Raw genomic sequence first — 19,478 nt, forward strand, 5'->3', positions numbered from 1 at the left:
AGAGTGGCAACATGGAGGCCTGAAAACAACCCCTTAAATGACCTGAAAACAAAGATTGTTCAACATTACTGTTTAGGGGAAGACTACAAAAAGTTATGGCAGAGATATACGCTGTCAGCGTCCACTGTGAGGAACATAGAGAGGAAATGGAAGACCACAGACACAGTTCTTGTTAAGGCCAGAAGTGGCAGGTCGTGTAAAATATCAGAGAGGCGAAGGATGGTGAGAGCAGTCACAAACAGACCACAGACCACCTCCAAAGACCTACAACATCAACCTGCTGCAGATGGTGTCACTGTGCATCGTTCAACAATTCAGCGCACTTTGCACAAGGTGAAGCTGTACGGGAGGGTGATGCGAAAGAAGCCTTTTCTGCACAAACGCCACAAACGGAGATGCTTGAGGTCTGCAAACGCACATTTGGACGAGCCGGCTTCATTTAGGAATAAGGTGTTGTGGAGCGATGAAACAAAGATCTGGCCATAACAAGGGGCGGTATGCATGGGGGCAAAATAACACAGCATTCCAAGAAAAACACTTTGCTACCCACAGTAACATTTGGTGGAGGTTCCATCATGCTGTGTGGCCGTGTGGCCAGTGCCGGTACTGGGAATCTGGTTAAAGTTGAGGGTCGCATGGATTCCACTCAATATCAGCCATTGAACACCTGTGGGGTGATTTGAAGCGGGCTGTCCGTGCTCGGCAACCATCAAAACTAACTGAACTGGTGATGTGTTGTAAGGAGGAACGGTCCGAAATACATTCAGGCAGAATCCAGACACTCAGTACAGGCTATAGGAAGCATCTAGAGGCTAAAGGAGGCTCTACTAAATATTTATGTGATTTTTCTGTTGGGGTGCCCAAATTTATGCACCTGTCTAATTTCATGTTGATGCATATTGTGTCATATTTTCTGTTATTCCAATAAACCTCATATCACTACTGAAATATTACTTTAGTGTCCTTCAGTTATTTGATCAATCAAAATGAAATTGCTGATAAAACACCCAAATATTTATAAATACAGATCCTGGAAATCGTCAGGGGTGCCTAAACTTTTGCATACGGCTGTAATTTGTGAGTTTCACCAATCAGTTATACAGTAAAACTGATGTTTAGAGAACATCCTATTCAACTGAGTGTTAAGGGCCTTGTTCAGGGGCCCAGCAGTGGCAGATTGGTGGACCTGGGATTCAACCTCAGAACCTAATGATTAGTAGTCCAACACCTTAACCACTAGGTGACCACATCCATCTCATCCATCTCATTCATCCATCCATTTCATCCATCCATCCATCTCATCTATCCATCTCATCCACCCATCTCATCCATGCATTTCATCCATTCATCTCATATGTCTCATCCATCTCATGTCTCATCCATCCATCCATCCCATACATCCATCTTATATGTCTCATTCATCTCATCCATCCATCTCATATGTCTCATCCATCTCATATGTCTCATCCATCCATCCCATCCATCCATCTTATATGTCTCATTCATCTCATCCATCCATCTCATCCATCCATCTCATAAATCTGTCTCGTAAATCCATCTCATACATCCATCAATCCATCCATCTTATATGTCCATCTCATACATTCATCTCATACATCCATCTCATACATACATCTCATACATCCATCTCATATGTCTCATTCATCTCATCCATCCATCCATCCATCCATCCATCTCATACATACATCTCATACATCCATCTCATACATCTCATACATCCATCTCATCTTCAACCCTGACCAGTTTCAACCCTGCTGATGATAAACGTCCCTACAACTTCATGCCACCACCGGCATGCTTCAGTAGGTTCTGTGTTTTCAGTCATTATCAGTTCTGTTTTTTTTATTTCAAGAACATCAGTTTGCTCTCCTGAGTTCAGAAGATCTTGTTTTCCATTAGTTTGATGAGTCCACATGAGTCTAATATGCTTTTCCTGTCTAAAAGTCTACTCTCTCTCAGGAAGACCAGCTGCTTTCTTTTATTATGATGAAACTGCTTAAAGGGGATTTTTATGTCTGTTCCTGGTCATTTTCCACCCAGTATAAATGTACGACCCGGTGACCATCACGGCCATATGTTCTAGTTAAACATCTCAGTCCAGAGTTATTCCTGTTTCCTATATATTATATATTATTGGGCCCTTGTAATCAGCTCCACTCTTCTCTTCTCTTCTCTTCTCCACTCTTCTCTTCTCTTCTGTTCTCCTCTCCTCTGTTCTCCTCTCCTCTCTTCTCTTGTCTTCTCCTCTCTTCTCTTCTCTTCTCCTCTCTTCTCCTCTCTTCTCCTCTCTTCTCCTCTCTTCTCTTCTCTTCTCTTCTCTTCTCCTCTCTTCTCCTCTCTTCTCCTCTCTTCTCTTCTCTTCTCCTCTCTTCTCTTCTCTTCTCTTCTCCTCTCTTCTCTTCTCTTCTCTTCTCCTCTCTTCTCTTCTCTTCTCCTCTCTTCTCCTCTCTTCTCTTCTCCTCTCTTCTCTTCTCTTCTCTTCTGTTCTCCTCTCCTCTGTTCTCCTCTCCTCTCTTCTCTTGTCTTCTCCTCTCTTCTCCTCTGTTCTCTTCTGTTCTCCTCTCTTCTCTTCTCCTCTTCTCTTCTCTTCTGTTCTCCTCTCTTCCTTCCCTACTGTTCTCCTCGTCGCTCTCTGTCCTTCTGACTATGCTTCTTCATTCCTCTCTCTTTACGCTACTGTCTCATTCTCCTCTCTGTCTCCTCTCTCTCTTCTTTTCTCTAGCTTCTCTTCTCCTCTGTTCTCCTCTCCTCTCCTCTCCTCTGTTCTCTTCTCTTCTCTTCTCTTCTCCTCTCTTCTCCTCTCTTCTCTTCTCTCGTGTGAAGTGTTTGCACTAGATGTTGGAGTGTACAGTATCTGTGTGGGTTTGTGTTCATTCAGCTACAAGATCATCAGTGAGATCAGACTCTGATGTCGGGATGTTGACGAGACTCCAGTTCCAGTTCATCCCAAAGGTGTTCAGTGGTGTTGAGTCAGATTCAGGGCTCTGTGCAGGACACTCGACGTTCTTCTACTTTCTCTGACCTTCTCACCTACACACCTTGTCTTCATGGATGGAGTCATGCTTTATGCACAAGGACGTTGTCATGCTGTGATGGTGTAACATATACAGACAGTCTATACACCTGTTACAGGTGATTCTGACTTTGGAGAGGAACGACCTACTGTATGGGTGTGATGGTCAGGAGGGCACATCATTTTGGACATACAGTGGTGTGAAAAACTGTTGGCCCCCCTTGTGCACAGGTTTTTATTAAAGCAACTTGTCATGTTAATGAAAAACTGCAAAGAGACATAAACTCCTCTGTCCTGAAGACACTGACACCGGAGACACCTTACATTAATGGTACACAAACAGATGAAAAGTTATGATGTAATGTCAGATGAACACGTGTTGAAATATAAATAAAATAAAAAAGAGAGTCTCTTTTTACCTAGAAGTCAATATTTACTTTCAGTTATATTTAGATTTCAGTTATATCGAAAGTTGCTGCTAAGCCAAACAGTGTGCAAGATTGCTTGCATGTATGTATTTCGTGTGTGTGGATGCACATGTTGCAGTCAGCAAAATATGCAGCATTGTCTTTGGCTGTAAAATGCCACTGAGCAGCGGTTCACATCACTCAGCTAGGATGAGAGAGAAAATGTCAGATGAATCATCTTACGCTTTTTTGCATCGTACACAGGAAATCACCTCCATTGTGGACCAATGCATTATAAACATGCGGTTAACCACAGGGTTGCCAGTTCATCTGAAAGCCTGAACACTTTATATTTTTAATAACATCACGGTGTAAGAATGTTATTTCAAATTACATCCCTCACATTTGACATTAAAGAGAATTTTAACAATTAGATGTTTGTCAGTTCACATGCTGTTAAAATAGCTGATTTTTTTTTCTTCTTTCAACTTTTAATTAATCTTACAATCTGACCTACTTTTGATTTGGGACTAGAAAGTAAACTGCAGACTATTAGCTTTCAGAAGCCGTTGTTGAAAAACCATACCTTTTTTTTTTTACGACTTTTACGACTGCTAGATATTGTAAATCTGATCAAACAGACTGCAAAGATAAAAAAAAATGGATTGTTGAACTAAAAACTACCCCAGGTTTGACCTCCAGATGAAGAATCAGGTACCTAAAACTTTAAAAACATAAAAACATTGAAAGTCAATCATTCATTCATTCATTCATTTTCTACCGCTTATCCGAACTTTACGGGTCACGGGGAGCCTGTGCCTATCTCAGGCGTCATCGGGCATCGAGGCAGGATACACCCTGGACGGAGTGCCAACCCATCACAGGGCACACACACACTCTCATTCACACACACACTCACACACTGTCATTCACACACACACTCACACACTACGGACAATTTTCCAGAGATGCCAATCAACCTACCATGCATTTCTTTGGACCGGGGGAGGAAACCGGAGTACCCGGAGGAAACCCCCGAGGCACGGGGAGAACATGCAAACTCAACACACAAGTTGGAGGTGGGAATCGAACCCCCAACCCTGGACGTGTGAGGCGAACGTGCTAACCACTAAGCCCCCGTGCCCCCCTGGATGTAAAATAAATGTAAAGGAAAATTTACAAACAGGTCATCAAACTTTTTAAGGAATATTTTGAGGAAAGATTTGTTCATTTTAGATAAATATACTGTACACCAGGGGGAGATAGAGAGCCGACTCTCCATAATTAGTGTTAAACATATTCAGATGTGTTAGGTGAGGAACCCTTATCAGATAAAACCTCTTGGAGTTTATCTCAGACTTTCTCTAGAGTTTTCAGTTCCTTGCTTTAAAAAAAGAATCATTCCTGAATTAGTAGTACTGCAAATTTGTATTCAGTCAATTTGGCTCCTTGTCTTTAACTTTATACATGATTTTCTTATCTACTTACATTAGTATTGTTCATCCCACGAATTGGGAATTTATTAAAATTAAAAATAAATAAACAGATTAAAACACTTAAAGTAGAATCCGTTTATAAAATCTTATAAATGTCTAATCTAATAATATTTAAATGCAATTCGCATTTAAATATTTAAGCCAGCAGGTGGCGGTATATCATCAATAAAACTGACGCTATCATACATATGTGTATATATAATCTTATCTTAATGATCTTATCTGGTCATTTTCACCCAGTTTTAGTTAAAGATCTTGTGAAACTAAAGGTTTCAGTTTTAAAGGTATAAAACAGTCCATGCTGCTCAACCTGGTCTACCAGCTACTGGTTACTGCTGCTGCTACATGACAGATCTGGTAGTTTTTACCTGGAAAATATTAATAATAATGCAACCAGTAAGCAAAGGTGTCCTGATCGCTCCTCAGATGGCTGATAGATCCTCAGATGGCTGATAGATCCTCAGATGGCTGATAGATCCTCAGATGGCTGATAGATCCTCAGATGGCTGATCGCTCCTCAGATGGCTGATAGATCCTCAGATGGCTGATCGCTCCTCAGATGGCTGATAGATCCTCAGATGGCTGATCGCTCCTCAGATGGCTGATCGCTCCTCAGATGGCTGATAGATCCTCAGATGGCTGATAGATCCTCAGATGGCTGATAGATCCTCAGATGGCTGATAGATCCTCAGATGGCTGATAGATCCTCAGATGGCTGATCGCTCCTCAGATGGCTGATCGCTCCTCAGATGGCTGAAAGATCCTCAGATGGCTGATAGATCCTCAGATGGCTGATCGCTCCTCAGATGGCTGAAAGATCCTCAGATGGCTGAAAGATCCTCAGATGGCTGATAGATCCTCAGATGGCTGATAGATCCTCAGATGGCTGATAGATCCTCAGACCAAGCTGAAGCTGAAGAGATATTATCATCTGAGTAACTAACACAACGGCTTTATTGTGTAAATATCACACTACACAACCTGCATATCTCTGACTCACACTACACAACCTACATATCTCTGACTCACACTACACAACCTTCATATCTCTGACTCACACTACACACCCTTCATATCTCTGACTCACAATACACACCCTTCATATCTCTGACTCACAATACACAACCTTCATATCTCTGACTCACACTACACAACCTGCATATCTCTGACTCACACTACACAACCTGCATATCTCTGACTCACACTACACAACCTGCATATCTCTGACTCACACTACACAACCTTCATATCTCTGACTCACACTACACAACCTTCATATCTCTGACTCACACTACACAACCTTCATATCTCTGACTCTCTCACACTACACAACCTGCATATCTCTGACTCTCTCACACTACACAACCTGCATATCTCTGACTCACACTACACAACCTGCATATCTCTGACTCACACTACACAACCTGCATATCTCTGACTCACACTACACAACCTTCATATCTCTCACTCACACTACACAACCTTCATATCTCTGACTCACACTACACAACCTGCATATCTCTGACTCTCTCACACTACACAACCTGCATATCTCTGACTCACACTACACAACCTTCATATCTGACTCTCTCACACTACACAACCTGCATATCTCTGACTCACACTACACAACCTTCATATCTCTGACTCACACTACACAACCTTCATATCTCTGACTCTCTCACACTACACAACCTTCATATCTCTGACTCTCTCACACTAAACAACATTCTTATCTGACTCTCTCACACTACACAACCTTCATATCTCTGACTCACACTACACAACCTTCATATCTCCGACTCACACTACACAACCTTCATATCTCTGACTCACAATACACAACCTTCATATCTCTGACTCACACTACACAACCTTCATATCTCTGACTCACACTACACAACCTTCATATCTCTGACTCACACTACACAACCTTCATATCTCTGACTCACACTACACAACCTGCATATCTCTGACTCACACTACACAACCTGCATATCTCTGACTCTCTCACACTACACACCCTTCATATCTCTGACTCACACTACACAACCTGCATATCTCTGACTCACACTACACAACCTGCATATCTCTGACTCACAATACACAACCTGCATATCTCTGACTCACACTACACAACCTGCATATCTCTGACTCACACTACACACCCTTCATATCTCTGACTCTCTCACACTACACAACCTGCATATCTCTGACTCACAATACACAACCTGCATATCTCTGACTCACAATACACAACCTGCATATCTCTGACTCACACTACACAACCTGCATATCTCTGACTCTCTCACACTACACAACCTGCATATCTCTGACTCACACTACACAACCGTCATATCTCTGACTCACACTACACAACCTGCATATCTCTGACTCACACTACACAACCTGCATATCTCTGACTCACACTACACACCCTTCATATCTCTGACTCTCTCACACTACACAACCTGCATATCTCTGACTCACAATACACAACCTGCATATCTCTGACACACAATACACAACCTGCATATCTCTGACTCACACTACACACCCTTCATATCTCTGACTCTCTCACACTACACAACCTGCATATCTCTGACTCACAATACACAACCTGCATATCTCTGACTCACAATACACAACCTGCATATCTCTGACTCACACTACACAACCTGCATATCTCTGACTCACACTACACAACCTTCATATCTCTGACTCTCTCACACTACACAACCTGCATATCTCTGACTCACAATACACAACCTGCATATCTCTGACTCACAATACACAACCTGCATATCTCTGACTTACACTACACACCCTTCATATCTCTGACTCTCTCACACTACACAACCTGCATATCTCTGACTCACACTACACAACCTTCATATCTCTGACTCACACTACACAACCTGCATATCTCTGACTCACACTACACAACCTGCATATCTCTGACTCACACTACACACCCTTCATATCTCTGACTCTCTCACACTACACAACCTGCATATCTCTGACTCACAATACACAACCTGCATATCTCTGACACACAATACACAACCTGCATATCTCTGACTCACAATACACAACCTGCATATCTCTGACTCACACTACACATCCTTCATATCTCTGACTCTCTCACACTACACAACCTTCATATCTCTGACTCACACTACACAACCTTCATATCTCTGACTCACACTACACAACCTTCATATCTCTGACTCACACTACACAACCTTCATATCTCTGACTCACACTACACAACCTGCATATCTCTGACTCACACTACACACCCTTCATATCTCTGACTCACACTACACAACCTTCATATCTCTGACTCACACTACACAACCTGCATATCTCTGACTCACACTACACACCCTTCATATCTCTGACTCACACTACACAACCTTCATATCTCTGACTCACACTACACAACCTGCATATCTCTGACTCACACTACACAACCTTCATATCTCTGACTCACACTACACAACCTTCATATCTCTGACTCTCTCACACTACACAACCTTCATATCTCTGACTCACACTACACAACCTTCATATCTCTGACTCACACTACACAACCTGCATATCTCTGACTCACACTACACAACCTTCATATCTCTGACTCTCTCACACTACACAACCTTCATATCTCTGACTCTCTCACACTACACAACCTGCATATCTCTGACTCACACTACACACCCTTCATATCTCTGACTCACACTACACAACCTGCATATCTCTGACTCACACTACACACCCTTCATATCTCTGACTCACACTACACAACCTGCATATCTCTGACTCACACTACACAACCTTCATATCTCTGACTCTCTCACACTACACAACCTGCATATCTCTGACTCACACTACACAACCTTCATATCTCTGACTCACACTACACAACCTTCATATCTCTGACTCACACTACACAACCTGCATATCTCTGACTCACACTACACAACCTTCATATCTCTGACTCACACTACACAACCTTCATATCTCTGACTCACACTACACAACCTGCATATCTCTGACTCACACTACACAACCTGCATATCTCTGACTCACACTACACAACCTTCATATCTCTGACTCACACTACACAACCTTCATATCTCTGACTCACACTACACAACCTTCATATCTCTGACTCTCTCACACTACACAACCTTCATATCTCTGACTCTCTCACACTACACAACCTTCATATCTCTGACTCACACTACACAACCTTCATATCTCTGACTCTCTCACACTACACAACCTTCATATCTCTGACTCTCTCACACTACACAACCTTCATATCTCTGACTCACACTACACAACCTTCATATCTCTGACTCACACTACACAACCTTCATATCTCTGACTCACACTACACAACCTTCATATCTCTGACTCACACTACACAACCTTCATATCTCTGACTCACACTACACAACCTACATATCTCTGACTCACACTACACAACCTGCATATCTCTGACTCACACTACACAACCTGCATCTCTGACTCACACTACAAACCTTCATACTTCTGACTCCTTCACACTACACACACCTGCATCTCTGACTCACACTACAAACCTTCATAATTCGACTCACACTACACACCATTCTATCGATGACTCACACTACACAACCTGCTATCTCTGACTAACATACACACCCTAATATCTCTGACTCACACTACACAACCTTCTATCTCTGACTCTCTCACAATACAAAACCTTCATAGCTCTGACTCACATACACAACCTTTCATTATCTATGACTCCAATACACACCCTCATATCTCTGAATCACAATACACAACCTGCATAATCTCTGACTCCACTAAACAAACTTCATCTCTCTGACTCACAATACACAAACTATATTCTATGACTCACACTACACAAACACTAATATCTATGACTCTCTCACACTACACAACCTTCATATCTCTGACTCACACTACACAACCTGCATATCTCTGACTCACACTACACAACCTTCATATCTCTGACTCACACTACACAACCTGCATATCTCTGACTCTCTCACACTACACAACCTGCATATCTCTGACTCACACTACACAACCTTCATATCTGACTCTCTCACACTACACAACCTGCATATCTCTGACTCACACTACACAACCTTCATATCTCTGACTCACACTACACAACCTTCATATCTCTGACTCTCTCACACTACACAACCTTCATATCTCTGACTCTCTCACACTACACAACCTTCATATCTGACTCTCTCACACTACACAACCTTCATATCTCTGACTCACACTACACAACCTTCATATCTCCGACTCACACTACACAACCTTCATATCTCTGACTCACACTACACAACCTGCATATCTCTGACTCACACTACACAACCTTCATATCTCTGACTCACACTACACACCCTTCATATCTCTGACTCACACTACACAACCTTCATATCTCTGACTCACACTACACAACCTTCATATCTGACTCTCTCACACTACACAACCTGCATATCTCTGACTCACACTACACAACCTTCATATCTCTGACTCACACTACACAACCTTCATATCTCTGACTCACACTACACAACCTTCATATCTCTGACTCACACTACACACCCTTCATATCTCTGACTCACACTACACAACCTTCATATCTCTGACTCTCTCACACTACACAACCTGCATATCTCTGACTCACACTACACAACCTTCATATCTCTGACTCACACTACACAACCTTCATATCTCTGACTCACACTACACAACCTTCATATCTCTGACTCACACTACACAACCTTCATATCTCTGACTCACACTACACAACCTTCATATCTCTGACTCTCTCACACTACACAACCTTCATATCTCTGACTCACACTACACAACCTTCATATCTCTGACTCACACTACACAACCTTCATATCTCTGACTCACACTACACAACCTGCATATCTCTGACTCACACTACACAACCTTCATATCTCTGACTCACACTACACAACCTGCATATCTCTGACTCACACTACACAACCTTCATATCTCTGACTCACACTACACAACCTTCATATCTCTGACTCACACTACACAACCTTCATATCTCTGTCTCACACTACACAACCTTCATATCTCTGACTCACACTACACAACCTTCATATCTCTGACTCACACTACACAACCTTCATATCTCTGACTCACACTACACAACCTGCATATCTCTGACTCACACTACACAACCTTCATATCTCTGACTCACACTACACAACCTTCATATCTCTGACTCTCTCACACTACACAACCTTCATATCTCTCACTCACACTACACAACCTTCATATCTCTGACTCACAATACACAACCTTCATATCTCTGACTCTCTCACACTACACAACCTTCATATCTCTGACTCTCCCACACTACACAACCTGCATCTCTGACTCACACTACACAACCTTCATATCTCTGACTCACACTACACAACCTTCATATCTCTGACTCTCTCACACTACACAACCTGCATCTCTGACTCACACTACACGACTTTCATATCTCTGACTCACACTACACAACCTTCATATCTCTGACTCTCTCACACTACACAACCTGCATCTCTGACTCACACTACACAACCTTCATATCTCTGACTCACACTACACACCCTTCATATCTCTGACTCACACTACACAACCTTCATATCTCTGACTCTCTCACACTACACAACCTGCATATCTCTGACTCACACTACACAACCTTCATATCTCTGACTCACAATACACACCCTTCATATCTCTGACTCACACTACACAACCTTCATATCTCTGACTCACACTACACAACCTTCATATCTCTGACTCTCTCACACTACACAACCTGCATCTCTGACTCACACTACACAACCTTCATATCTCTGACTCTCTCACACTACACAACCTGCATCTCTGACTCACACTACACAACCTTCATATCTCTGACTCACACTACACACCCTTCATATCTCTGACTCACACTACACAACCTGCATATCTCTGACTCACACTACACACCCTTCATATCTCTGACTCACACTACACAACCTTCATATCTCTGACTCTCTCACAATACATAACCTTCATATCTCTGACTCACACTACACAACCTTCATATCTCTGACTCACACTACACACCCTTCATATCTCTGACTCACACTACACAACCTGCATATCTCTGACTCACACTACACAACCTTCATATCTCTGACTCACAATACACACCCTTCATATCTCTGACTCACACTACACAACCTTCATATCTCTGACTCTCTCACACTACACAACCTGCATATCTCTGACTCACACTACACAACCTGCATATCTCTGACTCACAATACACAACCTTCATATCTCTGACTCACACTACACAACCTGCATATCTCTGACTCTCCCACACTACACAACCTGCATCTCTGACTCACACTACACAACCTTCATATCTCTGACTCACACTACACGACTTTCATATCTCTGACTCACACTACACAACCTTCATATCTCTGACTCTCTCACACTACACAACCTGCATCTCTGACTCACACTACACAACCTTCATATCTCTGACTCACACTACACAACCTTCATATCTCTGACTCACAATACACAACCTTCATATCTCTGACTCACACTACACAACCTTCATATCTCTGACTCTCTCACACTACACGACTTTCATATCTCTGACTCACACTACACAACCTTCATATCTCTGACTCACACTACACAACCTTCATATCTCTGACTCACACTACACAACCTTCATATCTCTGACTCTCTCACACTACACAACCTTCATATCTCTGACTCACACTACACAACCTGCATATCTCTGACTCACACTACACAACCTTCATATCTCTGACTCACACTACACAACCTTCATATCTCTGACTCACAATACACACCCTTCATATCTCTGACTCACACTACACACCCTTCATATCTCTGACTCACACTACACAACCTTCATATCTCTGACTCACACTACACAACCTTCATATCTCTGACTCTCTCACACTACACAACCTTCATATCTCTGACTCACACTACACACCCTTCATATCTCTGACTCACACTACACACCCTTCATATCTCTGACTCACACTACACAACCTTCATATCTCTGACTCTCTCACACTACACAACCTGCATCTCTGACTCACACTACACAACCTTCATATCTCTGACTCACACTACACACCCTTCATATCTCTGACTCACACTACACAACCTTCATATCTCTGACTCACACTACACAACCTTCATATCTCTGACTCACACTACACAACCTTCATATCTCTGACTCACACTACACAACCTTCATATCTCTGACTCTCTCACACTACACGACTTTCATATCTCTGACTCACACTACACAACCTTCATATCTCTGACTCACACTACACAACCTTCATATCTCTGACTCACACTACACAACCTTCATATCTCTGACTCACACTACACAACCTTCATATCTCTGACTCACACTACACACCCTTCATATCTCTGACTCACACTACACAACCTTCATATCTCTGACTCACAGTAATGTGTTTATTGTGTGCCTTTTGTCATACAGTATGTGCCAACTTTGGGAATACACATAGCTCATGTTAGACCAAGGTGGTTGCCAGAGGTGTATTTTTTATGCATTAACACAAAGCTGCAGTCTGTTGCAGGGTGTTTGATAACCTAGTGGTTTAGGTGTTGGGATACCACTTGGAAGGTTGTGAGTTTGATCCCAGATCATTTAAGATTTCTGTATTATGATGTATTGCAAAGATTAAAAATGCGGTTGTCATTGTTGTCATTGCTGTCAGTGTTGTCATTGTTGTCACTTGTCATTGTTGTCATTATTGTCAGTGCTGTCGTCGTTGTCAAATGTTGTCATTGTCATTATTGTCATTGTTGTCAATGTTGTCATTATTGTCAATGTTGTCATTATTGTCAATGTTGTCATTATTGTCAATGTTGTCATTATTATCAATGTTGTTATTGTTGTCATTATTGTCATTATTATCAATGTTGTCATTATTATCAATGTTGTTATTGTTGTCATTATTGTCATTATTATCAATGTTGTCATTATTGTCAATGTTGTCATTGTTGTCAATGTTGTCATTATTGTCAATGTTGTCATTATTATCAATGTTGTCATTACTAGCAATGTTGTTATTGTTGTCATTGTTGTCATTATTGTCAGTGTTGTTTTTGTTGTCATTATTGTCAATGTTGTCATTATTATCAATGTTGTCATTATTGTCAATGTTGTTGTTGTTGTCATTATTATCAATGTTGTCATTATTGTCAATGTTGTTATTGTTGTCATTACTGTCAATGTTGTTATTGTTGTCATTACTGTCAATGTTGTTATTGTTGTCATTGTTGTTATTATTGTCAATGTTGTTGTAGCTACAGTACCTTCTTTGTTTTTGTTTTTTTTTATTTCAGGTCTTTAAGTAGGTAATTACACAAGAGACCTGGCAACCCTGACTGTAGGCTGCCGCATCTTTTCTGCTTATAGACATTGGGGCGCATAATAAACTGTCTGATCATCTGTTTTATGAGGAAGAGGAAGAGAGGAAGAGAGAAATGAAGACATGAATAATGACGCAGATCCTGTGCTGGATTCGCCTCCATTGATTTTGTCATCAAAACGTAGCTGCTGTTTTAATGTCTGAAGGAAACCGAAGCCAAACCCCCTGCTCTCTCTCTCTCTCTCTCTCTCTCTCTCACACTCACACACACACACACACACACACACACACACACACACACACACACACATCTGATTCCGACTCCACCGAACTTCGGACTTCGTGCCGACACTTGAACTTTATTTCCTTTTTATCGCTCCCTCTTTTGACTTGAGCTGTGTTTGAGTAAAGGGCTGATTAGACGCTGGTCCACACCATCGACACTAACGACAACACAATGACATTAAAAACCAGCAAAAACGAGCCTGCGGCGGTCCTGGACCTGGTGAACACACGCTCGGCTCTTTCAGACCTGTACCTGGAGCAGCTGCTGCTGAACAAACACAAGGCTGACAAGGTGAGGACAGGCTTCAGGTGAAGGAGGACATCTCGCATCTCTCTCTTTCTCTCGTTCCGTCTCACATCTCTCTCTGTTTGTCTCACTGTCTCTCTCTCTATCTCTCACATCTCTCTCTCTCTGTCTCTCTCTCTCTCTGTTTGTCTCTCTGTCTCTCTCTCACACATCTCACTCTCTCTCTCTCTCTGTTTGTCTCACTGTCCCTCTCTCTCTCTCTCTCTCTCTCTCTCTCTCTCTCTCTCTCACTCACTCTCTCTATGTCTCACATCTCTCTCTCTCTGTCTCTCACTCTTTCTCTGGCTGTCTCTCTCTCTCTCTCTCTCTCTCTCTCTCTCAGTTTTTAGGGAACAACAACAAAAACAAACGCCCATCATCTACAGCTATTCTCATATCCAAACACCTACATTTAACCTTAATAAAGCTACAAAATCAAACCTCTGCTTCGTCAACACTAGGTTCTGTCTTTCAGTTATGAACGTTGTAGATGAGGTAATCATACTAGATTATATTATACAGCATCACTGCGTGAACCGTGTGCAAGGTTGATGCGCTCGAGTCTTCCGGTTTGCGTTAGACTGCAGTGTTTACAATCTAATTCAACTTAATTTTACATTTTTTAACAAACCAACTCGTATCTCACCACAGATTCTGCCTGGGGATGAAGGACAGAAAAACTGAGAGGTGTTTAACGTGTACATTGTGGTGGTGGTGGTGGTGTTTAAGACTGCGCTACTAAATCCTGTTGTTAATTTTATTAGTTTCTTCAGCAAAGTGCCGCGCGATATGATGACGTAACATCGTCACCGCGATCCGTTAGGTCACGATACTCTTTTTAGAAATATCGTGACAGCGATTTCTAACGTTAATATTAAAATAGCACTCCCATATCAGTCCCATATCAGTCCCATACACAGACACGAGGCCGCTGATCTGATATTTTAATATATTTTCACAAACATTTTATTCTTCTGTATTAAGATGAAGACTTGTGAAAGCACTGTTTCACTGATCATATAGAAATGTCTGTGTGTGGAGATCGAGATGTTTTTTTTTGTTGTTGTATCGGCCTCCCTGTGTTACAGCGAAGGTTTCGCTCGTCTTTCTGTTTCATTCCATCCGACCTTAGGCAGTGTGATGGGATTATATATCTGATGATACGAGGATTGAGCCACGACTAATCTAATCTTTAATAAAATCCCAGTCTGTCTTTCAGTTTGTCCAAATTCTTTATTGAGTTTTTTTTCTTTAGTTAATCTTTTCTTCTTCTAATCATCTTAACTATCATATTGTGAAGGGTATAAATGCATCAGTCTTGGTCATGTATCCAGGGCTCAGAGGTCTAAACGCACTATAAATAGAAGCTCTGATTTGCCGTGTCTCATCGCTGCACTCGGTGCAGGGAAGTCTGGGAAACAGCCTGGAGCTGATTGCGTAACACGTACCACGTCCCTTAGATTGTGAACCACTGAGCAGTACATGATGCTTCTCTGAATTAAATCATTACTTAAGAGGTCATTTCACTGCACCAGAGAAGAAGTTCCGGGAACTGTACTGCAGACATTGGATGTCGATCCAAAAAAGTTTGAGTGCAAAGTTCATAGAGAGCATGAGGTTAATTCACGTCGTATAAAACAGACTAGCATTAACGGAAGGTAATAATGAACCAAATGATTCTCGGATGCTTACAAATAATGAGTTTTCATGGCACAAGTAAATAATTCGACTTAGTCGTGGCCTAATGGTTATAAAGTTTTGTCTCCTAACCCTAAGGTTGTGGGTTCGAGTCTCGGGCCGGCAATACCACGACTGAGGTGCCCTTGAGCAAGGCATCGAACCCCCCCAACTGCTCCCCGGGTGAGCCAGGTGTCTGTGACTAAAGTCTTATAACTCAATAATGAACCCTTGTGATCTAAATCAAGGTCCCCAGGGCCACAGAACAGAGTAGGACAATAATCACTCGTGTGCGTCTTGTACTATAGGTGTCGCGTATCTGGCAGCGTTCAAAAAACCTGTTTGTACATTCGTTTTATTTGCCCCGTTTCTGTAGAACCCAACACACACAGGAGTCTAAGCGGAACTTATAGAAAACTCATAAGGTTTCTTTTCCTATAGTAAATTAAAGTGACGTTTTAAAAAGGTCGGAATGTTGGAGTCGAATATTATCGTTGCCCTTTCGCTTGTTTATAGCAAACCGCACTTTATACTCATCCAGAAGATGTTCCTGAGCGCTCAGGCTGTCACAGGATCGGGGAGACGAGCCGGGGCGGTGGGGCGAGTTGTATGCCATGTGACACATGGGAGGTCTTTTGTTGTGTAGGAGAATCTGCAGCTTGGAGAAACTTCACGGTGATTATAACTAAGTGCGAGTTTAATCTCTGACGTCCACGAGTGTTGCACCAAAAGCCTTTTTTTGTGGGTGGGGGGTGAAATGTTCCTTTGACTCTTTTCACGTTCTTGCTGGAGGAGCCGTGTCTCAACACGTCCGATAAGATAAAGGAGGTCACGCTGATAACACCAGCTGAAATTGGTCATCGATTACCACGTACTGGTTATGAACTATGTACCAGTTTATTACCTGGTGTGATGATACAGAGCCACACAGAACAAACACGAATCAGCTTTTAACCCTCTCTGATGTGGTATAGAATCCAACACTTTTTATAACAAACTAATATATTAGAGCACTACGGCAAAAAAGTGTCCGGTTCCTCGATCAAGCTTCTGGGTAAATTTAACTGGACTGCTGAATTCTGGGACACGACGCTCACCACGACCTGTAAACACAGACCTTAAAAAAGTAAGCCCCACCCATCTGAATTTGCTCTCTAGGACTCCAGAATCTACTGAAAACGTGTACCAACCTCTGGGGGTCTTTTTGGTTCTTGGGTCTTGTTATTTAAAAGCGTTTCCTTCTAAGGTGACCCTCTGTCTTTAGACCTTTGAAGGAAAGTTTAATTGCGTCGTCGAGCATGAATTCGAGACATTACTAAATGTCATGTTGGTGATCATCTGTAAATCTGACTAAAAGTTAAAGATCGTTCTTGATGAGAGGTGACCTGCTGTCGTGTTTACCCCGTCCTCTACTGCCCCTTTTCCACCAAAAAGAACCGGGTGCTGGTTCAGAGCTAGCGCTGGTGCTGGTTCAAAGTTGGTTCCACTGGCGAACCTTCTAAGAACCAGTTTGCCTTTCCGTCGGTCAGAGAGCATCACAGAGCCGAGTGTGACGTCACTGTATACGTGTCACGTGTCCCAGCAACGTTAGCGCAGCAGCGACAAACACAAACACAACAACAACAATGGCGGATGTTGCTTTACTGTTAATGCTCATGGCTTTGTGAACCTACATTAACACCCAAACGCTGCGAATCCGACGTGCGGCTCCGTGTAATCTGTATAAACGGAGGTTGTGATCGAGAAAGTACATAACGTTATTTTATCATTAACACAGAAAAAAGTTAGCCTTAGCATGTAGCTACCTACTGTCATGTGTGCCGATAACTGATCATATTGCGGTAAAGTAAAAGTGTATTAAACATTAGTATACTTAAGGTACATTATCAAATGCGCTAAGAGTAACCCCGCCCACAGCCCCGCCCACAGCCCCGCCCACAGCCCCTGACGCAAGCCGTTCTTAAGTCTAGACCAGCGACGTTTTGGTGCTACATAAGAAGCACTTTTCCCGGTGCTTTGGCTGTCGAAACAGAAAGAACTGGCTCTAAATTAGGCTCCGAACCTGCACTCAAACTGCCTCGGTGGTAAAGGGGCAAACCTCGTGTTCTTCTCTATCTGTGCTGGGAGAATTGCCCGTTCAGCTGAGCGAGGTTATTTCCAGCTCCTTATACACGTTGCCTAGAGCAGGCTGTTCTGACCACTCGTAAAGGAACACGTGACTTCCTCTGAGCTGCAGCACAGACTGTGTGTCTCAGCGTTTCTTCACCGATTCTACACAGAGCTGTTGTCATCTCTATCAGCTGGAAGGTTGTGAAAGACAAGAGCCGGGTTTTTCCACCTCGAAGCGGTTTCAGGTCCTTCTGGTTAGAGTCTGAAGTCTAAACCAGTATCCATGTAAAATTTAAATATTAGAATGATGTGAGTTCGGCGCTGTGGAGATGATCTGATGATCGACCCCGAGTCCAGAGACAGGGTTTAACTCCATTTCTGAACACAGACAAGGAAGATGGGAATCCCTCAACCTCTAGTTTATCACATGACATCAGGTCATGAACGCTCACTCGCTACATTACTGTAGACAAGCTTATAGACTTATTATAACTATGCTATTATTATGCTAACAAAATTTGCTGTTTCGTAGCGTCTGTGTTTTTTCTTCCGCTTTATACGCATCGAGCTTAAAGACGACGTAATTCCGATTTTCGACTTCGGGCTTTTTTAGTTAAATTCAGCACTGAATTATTTACTGTTCATTTTTTAGAATTC

General features: G+C 42.2%; 1 protein-coding gene across 1 annotated transcript in view; it reads left to right on the forward strand.

Annotated features, from left to right (window-relative positions):
* The first annotated feature begins 14,744 nt into the window (after nucleotides 1–14,744).
* Nucleotides 14,745–19,478, forward strand: part of mpp1 (MAGUK p55 scaffold protein 1) — a 17,558-nt gene continuing 12,824 nt past the window's right edge. Inside the window, exon 1 of the mRNA XM_027154309.2 lies at nucleotides 14,745–15,041. Within this exon, the coding sequence (XP_027010110.2) occupies nucleotides 14,922–15,041 (120 nt within the window). The 5' untranslated portion in view covers nucleotides 14,745–14,921. The remainder of the gene's footprint in view (nucleotides 15,042–19,478) is intronic.

This window comes from Tachysurus fulvidraco, chromosome 21 (assembly GCF_022655615.1).
Source record: "Tachysurus fulvidraco isolate hzauxx_2018 chromosome 21, HZAU_PFXX_2.0, whole genome shotgun sequence".
Classification (NCBI taxonomy): domain Eukaryota; kingdom Metazoa; phylum Chordata; class Actinopteri; order Siluriformes; family Bagridae; genus Tachysurus; species Tachysurus fulvidraco.